Source organism: Arachis ipaensis, chromosome B09 (assembly GCF_000816755.2).
Source record: "Arachis ipaensis cultivar K30076 chromosome B09, Araip1.1, whole genome shotgun sequence".
In the NCBI taxonomy this organism is placed as follows: domain Eukaryota; kingdom Viridiplantae; phylum Streptophyta; class Magnoliopsida; order Fabales; family Fabaceae; genus Arachis; species Arachis ipaensis.
The window spans coordinates 144040783-144051073 of NC_029793.2; the positions used below are offsets into that span (position 1 = coordinate 144040783).

Below are 10291 nucleotides of genomic sequence, written 5' to 3' on the forward strand. Positions count from 1 at the left end.
ATATTTTTTAATTATTGAAAAAATAATTAAAAAAACATAAATTAAGACACTAATAAAAAGCCATGCATGAGCCAATAAACTTACCCATATTTATTAAGTGCAAAACTAGACACACTTTTGGGTGATTGAAATCCAAGTGGAAAAGGGCAAATCAGCTAAGAGACAAAAATCATGTTGACGGGTAATACACAAGTTGATGATGACGATGATAAGGCTTGTTAATTAACTAATTGAAGGACAAGTTTCAATTCATAGCTTTCTTATCTTCTAGTAGACAAGTAGTCCCATCTCACTCGCTCATTATCTTAACCTATTGTTATGAGATCACACCATGCAATTTCTCCAATTATTTGATTGATGCATCTCAATTGCCTAAACCAATTTTTTTTTTTTATAAATATATAAAGGATAAAATATTAAATTAGTCTCTTATATTTTTTATATAATTTTGTTTTAGTTTTTAAAGTTTAAAATATTTTATTTAAATTATAAGAAAAATAATAAATAAATATATTAATGCATCTACGGTTGATTTTATGCCTCTAAATTTGTACTTATTCTAGATTATATATTATAAATTTTATTCTTATACTGCTATCATATAGAATATTTTATTAATTATTTAATTTTGACCTCACGGTAAAACTACATAAAAACTAAATGAAACTTTTTTAAATTCAAATAGAACACGTTAAACCTTAATAATCAAAACAGAATTATGTCTAAACATAAGAAATCAGTTTAGTACTTTACCCATATATAAAATATAACTAATCCAAAATATCTTGACCGAATTCATGAGTATATAAGTCAAGTCAAGCTAATTAAGTGTGGAAATTAAATTACAAATCCGGTTTAGACACAATAGCCATGCCCTAACAACTTCTCATTATTAATTCTTTCTTTCTTTCTTTCTTTCTTTGTTTACTTGACCTTGAAATGCTCTAATCTTTGATAAGAATTTACTAGCATCACTTCATGATACAGCCACATACAAATGGAGTTAGGTAAGAGTGTCCCAAGTATAGTAAGCACTACTAATTAGTTTCATATTTGGTTCGGCAAAGTTTTGGTTTTTCTAGAATAATTCATTAAACTTAACTTTTATTTTTTATAATTATCTTCACATATAAAGTTAATATTTAAAAATTATTAAATTTTTTTTTGAAAGAAAGCTCAACACTACAAGTGGAGCATAAAGACGTCTTACCATAAGAACAAATAAAATAAACGAACAAGGAAGACTACCACCTAACTAAGAACAAGGATAATCCATTGTCATCTCCGACATAGCCATCAACAACAAAAGGGATCTACACCAATCCACTCCCTGTAATTTATAAAGCACATGTTGATTATCTCCTCAATCCTACTACCTTTATTCTGGAAAATTCTTCTGTTCCTTTTTAACCATATGTTCCAAATTATAGCACAAAAGCACACCATCCACCTCTTGCACTCCTCCTTCCTAGTATGTAACTCAGTCCAACTTAGAAAATGTTCCTTTAACATACCCGGGTAAGACCATTGCCTACCAACATAAGACATCCAAGCACACCAAACCTGCCAAGAAAATCTACAGACAAGAAACAAGTGGTGCCCATTTTCAACACCTTCATTATACAAAGCACAAAAATTATCTTGTTGGTTGATGATTCCAAGCCGTCCTAGTCTCTCTTTAGTGTTGATCCTGCCAGTCAAAGCAAATCAGACAAACAATTCCACTCTTGGAGGCACTAGACCTTTCCAAATAGACTTGGTGAAACTATAGCTTGTGACTTCCTCTGGGGTCAATTCCGCTTGCAGCACCTGCACAAAGGAGTTAGTTGAAAAAACACCTTGATTATCATATTTTCAAACCACTCTATCCTCTCTACCATATGCAAGTTTAACCAGCCTTAATGTATCATGCAGCTGGTTTAGCATATCCAACTCCCATTGGAACAAATCTCGCCTCCATAGAAAGTTCCAATTCCACTCAAGCCCATCTCAAAACCCACAGTTCCCTATCACTGATCCCCTTTGGTTTGAAATCGAGAAGAGTCGTGGAAAACGATCTTTCAAGGATCCTCCCATAAGCCAGACATCCTCCCAGAATCTCGTGCCTCTCCCATCGCCAACCTCCATAGACAACCCTGTGATTAACTTCTGTCTAACTTGTTGATCCATACCTTGTAATTGACAGATATCCTTCTACGGACCTCCCTTAACCGGTAAGGCTTGGGTGGACAGGAGCTCATTTGGATTCAGGTTGTTACATGAGCATACCACCTTTTTCCACAATGGACATTCCTCCTTAGAAAAGCGCCACCACCACTTAAACAGAAGCGCTGCATTGCGTACCAAAGCATCCCCAACTCCTAAACCGCCTAATTTTTTAGGAGCCTGCACAATATCCCACTTAACCAGAGCCATACCGTTCCTCCCATCCTCCTTACTCCATAGAAATCTTCTCTGCAAAGTGATCAGTTTCTCTGCAACACCTTTAGGCATATTATACAAGCTCAGATAGTAAACCGGAAGGCTATTCAACACCGACTTGATGAGCACCAGTTTACCGGCCTTATTAAGAACTTTGGCTTTCCAGAGACTAAATTTTTCCTCCACTTTGTCTATTATTGGCTTCCAAGTCTTCACCAACCTTGGATTTGCTCTTAGTAAGATTCCTAAATATTTGACTGGAAGAGAGGCTGCCTTACAGCCTAGCACACCACACATTTCTTGTACCCACGACTCTTCACAATTAATAGAAATCAAGCTAGATTTGTCGAAATTGATGCTTAAACCTGACATTAGTTCAAAGCAGCAAAGTAACCTCCTGTAATTCTTGATGGTCTCTTCTTCCGATAGGCAGAACAGTATATTATCATCAAATAACTTTCTATTATTAACTTTAAATAAATATAACTGCATGTGGATCTTACCACAATTGTAATTTAGAACCTTGAAAATAAAAATAAAAAAAAAAACCGTGGAAGAGTCGAGCGAGATATAGAAATTGGGTATAGATGGCAATAGAGAAAGGTGACAACGAAAACGACACAAACAAAAACTGTTGCTTTCGAGGGGTCTCGGCGGGTAGCGAGTTGGCACCGTTATCATTATTAAAAATTAGAATATGCCCTCATCATATATATCAAAACAAAATTATAGATCACAACCATATGATAAACGATAATATAATAAAACTATACTTTTACCCCGAAGCTTCAGGATGAAAGAGTATCCAGAAGATTCTCTAGAAATTAGAATTAGGTATCCAAAGAGTCTTTGATTCGATGAATTGGTCAAGTGTATTAGTCACCACTCACCAGAGAAGCACCTTCAACTTCAAGCCACCTATATTTATCTGATTAAGACTCAGAATTAAACAATAATATCATCACTTTTTCTTTTTCTCACTCATTCTTTTCACACATGCGGTAGTCAGTGCTCAGTGGATTAAATTCAGTGTTTGCTTACATTAAATACTTAAATCATTTATACAAGAAAAATAAAGCTTTAGAAATGAAAAATAATATCAAGTTGTTTTATTATTATAAAATTCAAAAATATTATATATATTCACTTTTTGGATGCTACTTTGATTTTTTGTGGGTTTCCTATATTTTTAGGTGATTTTTGGATGATTCTAGCAAGTTTTGGAAAAGTCTGATTCAGAGGCTGAGAAAGGACTGCAGATTCTGTCAGATTCTGACCTCTGTAAATTCAAATGAGCATTTCTGGAGCTACAGAATTCCAAATGCTGCACTCTCAATGGAATTGGATAGATAACTTTCAGGGCTTTCCAGTAATATATAATAGTTCATACTTGTCTTTGGAAATGAAGGCCCAAAACGGGCATTGAACGCCCAACTATCACCTCCTTTTTTGCGTTCAACGCTCAAAAGGGAGCAGCTTGGCTTTTGGACGCCCACAAAGGACCAAGGCTGGCGTTTAACGCCCCAAGAGGAGTCCCAGCTCGTGATTACACCCGAAGCTTAGCCCAAACACTCATCAAGTAGGTCCAAGAAGTGGATTTTAGCACTAGGAGTCCAATCTATCTTAATTCTGTAATCCCTAAGTATTAGATTAGAATTTAAAGGAGAATATCACCGTTGTTTAGGATCTTCTTCCTCCTGTAGACACTATTTTTGAATTACATTGTTTCTCTATAAGATATGAGCGACTAAACCTCCTAGGTTAAGGTTAGGAGCTCTGCTGATTCTCATGGATTAATAATATTACTGTTTCGGTTTCAATCTATGTTTGATTCCATTCTAAGATGTATCTTCATTCTTCAACCAAATGAAACCGGGTGGAAAAAGAGTATGACCCATTTTCTACATGAGTTCTTGCGAGTCCTTAGCAGGATAGCATTGAAACACAAGCTTGATTATACATCTCTTAGACGGCTAATCCACGGCTTCGTTAGGGACATGGGAACATCTATTCAGCCAAGGTACGGGGCGATTAAGGCCTTTGTGGTATAAGCTAGAATCATAAAGCGTCATTCTCTGATCCGGAAGGTTCGACCTTGTCTGTGGCATTTTGAGTAGGATCATCAAGAGATTTTTTTTTGAAAGAGGAGCTCAACACAAGAAGTGGAGCATAGAGGACAAGACCATAAAAATACTAACTAATGAGGAAAAAGCAAACCAACAAAGCAATTATAGTGTTCCTTCTGTCATCTCCGACATTGCCATCAACAACAGAAGGGATCTGCACCTAGCCACTCCTTGTAGCTCAGAAAGGCCATGTTAATAATCTCCTCAACTCCTTTTTCCTTTATTCTGAAAAATTCGTCGGTTTCGCTCCAACCATATGTTCCAAATTATAGCACAAAAGCACACCATCCACCTCTTGCACTCCTCCTTCCTAGTATGTAACTCAGTCCAACTTAGAAAATGTTCCTTTAACATACCCGGGTAAGACCATTGCCTACCAACATAAGACATCCAAGCACACCAAACCTGCCAAGAAAATCTACAGACAAGAAACAAGTGGTGCCCATTTTCAACACCTTCATTACACAAAGCACAAAATTTATCTTGTTGGTTGATGATTACAAGCCGTCCCAGTCTCTCTTTAGTGTTGATCCTGCCAGACAAAACAAACCAGACAAACAATTCCACTCTTGGAGGCACTAGACCTTTCCAAATAGACTTGGTGAAACTATAGCTTGTGACTTCCTCTGGGGTCAATTCCGCTTGCAGCACCTGCACAAAGGAGTTAGTTGAAAAAACACCTTGATTATCATATTTTCAAACCACTCTATCCTCTCTACCATATGCAAGTTTAACCAGCCTTAATGTATCATGCAGCTGGTTTAGCATATCCAACTCCCATTGGAACAAATCTCGCCTCCATAGAAAGTTCCAATTCCACTCAAGCCCATCTCAAAACCCACAGTTCCCTATCACTGATCCCCTTTGGTTTGAAATCGAGAAGAGTCGTGGAAAACGATCTTTCAAGGATCCTCCCATAAGCCAGACATCCTCCCAGAATCTCGTGCCTCTCCCATCGCCAACCTCCATAGACAACCCTGTGATTAACTTCTGTCTAACTTGTTGATCCATACCTTGTAATTGACAGATATCCTTCTACGGACCTCCCTTAACCGGTAAGGCTTGGGTGGACAGGAGCTCATTTGGATTCAGGTTGTTACATGAGCATACCACCTTTTTCCACAATGGACATTCCTCCTTAGAAAAGCGCCACCACCACTTAAACAGAAGCGCTGCATTGCGTACCAAAGCATCCCCAACTCCTAAACCGCCTAATTTTTTAGGAGCCTGCACAATATCCCACTTAACCAGAGCCATACCGTTCCTCCCATCCTCCTTACTCCATAGAAATCTTCTCTGCAAAGTGATCAGTTTCTCTGCAACACCTTTAGGCATATTATACAAGCTCAGATAGTAAACCGGAAGGCTATTCAACACCGACTTGATGAGCACCAGTTTACCGGCCTTATTAAGAACTTTGGCTTTCCAGAGACTAAATTTTTCCTCCACTTTGTCTATTATTGGCTTCCAAGTCTTCACCAACCTTGGATTTGCTCTTAGTAAGATTCCTAAATATTTGACTGGAAGAGAGGCTGCCTTACAGCCTAGCACACCACACATTTCTTGTACCCACGACTCTTCACAATTAATAGAAATCAAGCTAGATTTGTCGAAATTGATGCTTAAACCTGACATTAGTTCAAAGCAGCAAAGTAACCTCCTGTAATTCTTGATGGTCTCTTCTTCCGATAGGCAGAACAGTATATTATCATCAAATAACTTTCTATTATTAACTTTAAATAAATATAACTGCATGTGGATCTTACCACAATTGTAATTTAGAACCTTGAAAATAAAAATAAAAAAAAAAACCGTGGAAGAGTCGAGCGAGATATAGAAATTGGGTATAGATGGCAATAGAGAAAGGTGACAACGAAAACGACACAAACAAAAACTGTTGCTTTCGAGGGGTCTCGGCGGGTAGCGAGTTGGCACCGTTATCATTATTAAAAATTAGAATATGCCCTCATCATATATATCAAAACAAAATTATAGATCACAACCATATGATAAACGATAATATAATAAAACTATACTTTTACCCCGAAGCTTCAGGATGAAAGAGTATCCAGAAGATTCTCTAGAAATTAGAATTAGGTATCCAAAGAGTCTTTGATTCGATGAATTGGTCAAGTGTATTAGTCACCACTCACCAGAGAAGCACCTTCAACTTCAAGCCACCTATATTTATCTGATTAAGACTCAGAATTAATATCATCTATCATCACTTTTTCTTTTTCTCACTCATTCTTTTCACACATGCGGTAGTCAGTGCTCAGTGGATTAAATTCAGTGTTTGTAAATACTTATTTAACATTTTATTATTATTATTATTATTATTATTATTATTATTATTAGATGAGTATTATTAGTGACTTGCATGCTAATTCAAAACTCAATTATATATTATATCAACATTTGAATTAAATAATAAATGAATTATCAGTCTATGCATTAATATTCTTTTTTTCTTCTTCTCTTTCTTTTTTTTTTTTTTAGGAATAAATAATTTGTAAAGTGATTTTTGCATATGCGTACTGGCTATAGCGAACACTCGAGAGAGGAATCTTAGCATGAAATTCCGTTTTTAGTAGATGTGTCTGAGAGCTTACACAGAGATACATACATTTTAATAATGAAGGAAAAAAACAAAACAGTCTACACGTAATAATTATTTATTTAGATGATATAATACGGATAAATATAAGGTACATGTACGTCTATTAACACAAGAGAAATACTACTTGTACAATAAAATTCAGATTTTGTAATTATAACACATCTAAAATTATTAAAATAAAAAATTAGAATAAAAAATCACTTTTAAAGGATACCTAATAATACTGTTAACACAATTGATGGGTCAACAGAGAATACGCATATGGGAAACATACATTCTCCAGGAATTGAACATAATTAGTTAACAAATATTTCTTGACACTTTTTTTTTTGGGTGTAATAACGGGCCTGACAACAAAGTCTATTAGAGACTTTTTAAAACTATGATGCCTTTTCCACTAACAATTTTAAGCAGGTACGTTATTAGTTCCATCAAAACTTAGCTTCACAAGACTATTGCGAAAAAAATCTGTCATAAAGTTCAAGATAACTTTGATTATCTTCATCATTTTTTATTATGTATTCTTCTTAACTCGGGTATAGATGTTCTTAATTGGATGCCACCGTTAACTATTAAAGTTTTCTTTCTTAGAATTTTCATAAAAGGAATGAATGCTTCCTCGCATTTTTCGCTACTATTTGGATTGTTCGCTCCAATAGTTTTGTGAAAGACAAAAACTCAAATGTATTTGTTAAATAATAATTTAGTCAAATATATTAAATTATTTAATAATTTTAAATTATTAATTTTATATAAAGATAATTATACTTAAATATCTACCTTTGTGAAATTCTTAGTAGTGAAATAATGAACTCGCTATCTCGAAATATCTAATAATTAAAGGTGGATATACCAAAAGTGATACTAAAATAATGAAGTCGATATCTCTTTTTAATTTTTTTTCTCTCTGGACAGAGACATCTCTTGTTCGTTAGTGTAAATTTTGATTTGTGTCAGAATTAGTGAATTACAAGATATATTTTTGTTATATATATATTTATTAAGATGTATACAACCACCATTTGGTGTTGAAAAATTTTACTTATAAGAATAAAGCGCTCCTTTGATTATAATAATATGGTTGAAGGCTAAATATATATGCTTAATACCTCAAATAATCCTTTTAAAAGTTTTAATATACAGATTAGAGAAATATAGTCCATAAGATTGAGTGGTTATTAAACATAAGGGTTGACAGGTAAGCATGTCCTAATATCTTGGTGGGTATGCACTGTGCAGTGTGCACGGCTAAGACATTATTATGCATGTCAATGTCTCATAAAAGCACCAATATACCTCCCTCTCAACATTTTAATGCCATTCTTGAAGGAACTTGCTCTTCAATTTCCTCATCATAAGAATATCACATTTCACAATAATATTCAAGATTATAATACATATGGTAAGAGTAGTAACCAAAAAATGCTAGAAGGCTATCAAAATTTATTATTTTTTGTCATTACTTAATCCATAATTCAACTCCTTTAGTCTAATAATCTAACAACATATTTTATTCCATATATTAGTGGCTAACTGATAGTCAAAAACAATAAATTCGGATGATCCTCTAATATTTTTCATGTTTACATGCAAATTTAAAGGCTTAACAAAATGAGGCAAAAAAATTTTGATATGGAAACAAAATAAGTGATATACTTTAACATGGTAATTTTTGGTGTTTTTTAAAATTGTGGGAGTACACAAATCGGACCCTCCGATTTGTGTTAAAAAAGTTGAAAAAACTCAGAATACACAACTCGGACCATGCGAGTTGTTTGGTCATAAAATTTTGCTTCACAAATCGCATGGTCCGATTTGCAGCTGATGGAATTTGAAATCTGAAACATGGAATTCGGACCCTTCGTTTTGTTTGTTCTGGGTATTTTTTTTTTTACATTTTGAGGGACACAACTCGCAGGGTCCGAGTTCTGCTTCCTCTGATCCCACAACGAGGTGAAGCACCCCTCCTCCCCATACGCGAGTTCAACACTTTCTTTGGTTCCACATTCAAATTAAAAACTCACAAAATGATAGAGTATAGTAGCTTAATTTGTCGCACATGAAAAGTAGAAAAAATATCAATGTAAAGTAGGTGCTAGCTTGTGACAGTTAAGTCAAATTGGCAGTTTGGTTACAGCGAAGACTGAACTGAAAACTTCATTTTGGAAAGTGAAAGAGGTTCTTTAATTGTAGTTACTTTCAGCCAATGTGAATGTGACAGCACTCACAGGATTCAAACAAGACATTCGATTGGTTTCTGAGTAATTGCTCCACCACAGCAAGAATTTCTCTCTCTGGCCCTCCACACTTTTCACAACAACAGTCTTAGTATTATTTTTCAACCATCATTTGATTAATTTTTCCACAATACCCTCTATTTTTCTTGAATTTCCCTTTCTATCCTGCTACTTAAAAAGCAAAAGGTTAAGGTCTTAATTTGGTTTCAATGAATAGCAGTTTAAATTGAAATTCTTGCTGTGAAATTACTTTCCAAGTATTATTACTAACCTTCATTAACATACCTTAAATTGAAACTACTTAAAAGGAAGAAAGTGTATATGACTTTTAAAAAAGAAAAAGGAACAAAAGTTAATTTCTTGCTATATGTAACATTCAAATGTAAAAGCTAATAATTCCTTTTCACTAGTGTTCATTAACATTATAAAATACACCCTTACTACACTTGAGCCTCAAAATCACATTAATCCTATTGAAAAAACATAACTCAGACCGAATCCAGAATTACCAAAAACAAAAAGGAGAGAAGGCCGGTTAAGTGACAAGAAAGAGAGGAGGAGGAAAGGGTATTTCTTCTATACATAAAGTTGATATTCTCATAATTCATAAACATAATAAAAAAGAAACTATACAAGCACCATTTCGATGTGCATGGTTATAGGGCCATTCTTCTCTTGAGCAATTCCTGGAAAGTGATGACAAGAACTAAATTAGTTTCATGTATGAACGATTATGAGATTAGCCATGGAGTTCCTCTGTATCTCAGAAATGCTTCTTACCTGTTTGGTTGCTGCAATTGATAACCGCTCTCTCTCCTTCTTCTTGCGCCGGCATTCTCCACACCATCCAGCAAACGCTCTCTGATACTTGATCATCTCTCTAAATG

The 10291-nt window shown here is 34.7% G+C and overlaps 1 protein-coding gene across 2 annotated transcripts in view; it reads right to left on the bottom strand.

Annotated features, from left to right (window-relative positions):
• The window catches only part of LOC107618564 (uncharacterized PKHD-type hydroxylase At1g22950), a 4438-nt gene continuing 3899 nt past the window's right edge, over nucleotides 9753-10291 (bottom strand). The window contains exons 8-9 of one of the 2 annotated variants that reach the window (XR_001615294.2): nucleotides 10185-10291; nucleotides 9753-10090 (exon numbers count right to left, since the gene is read on the bottom strand). Coding sequence is in view for 1 of the 2 variants with exons in the window: in XM_016320663.2 (XP_016176149.1) it covers nucleotides 10061-10090; nucleotides 10185-10284 (130 nt within the window). In the remaining variant the exon portion in view is untranslated. The remainder of the gene's footprint in view (nucleotides 10091-10184) is intronic. The other variant, XM_016320663.2, reaches the window with a different exon arrangement.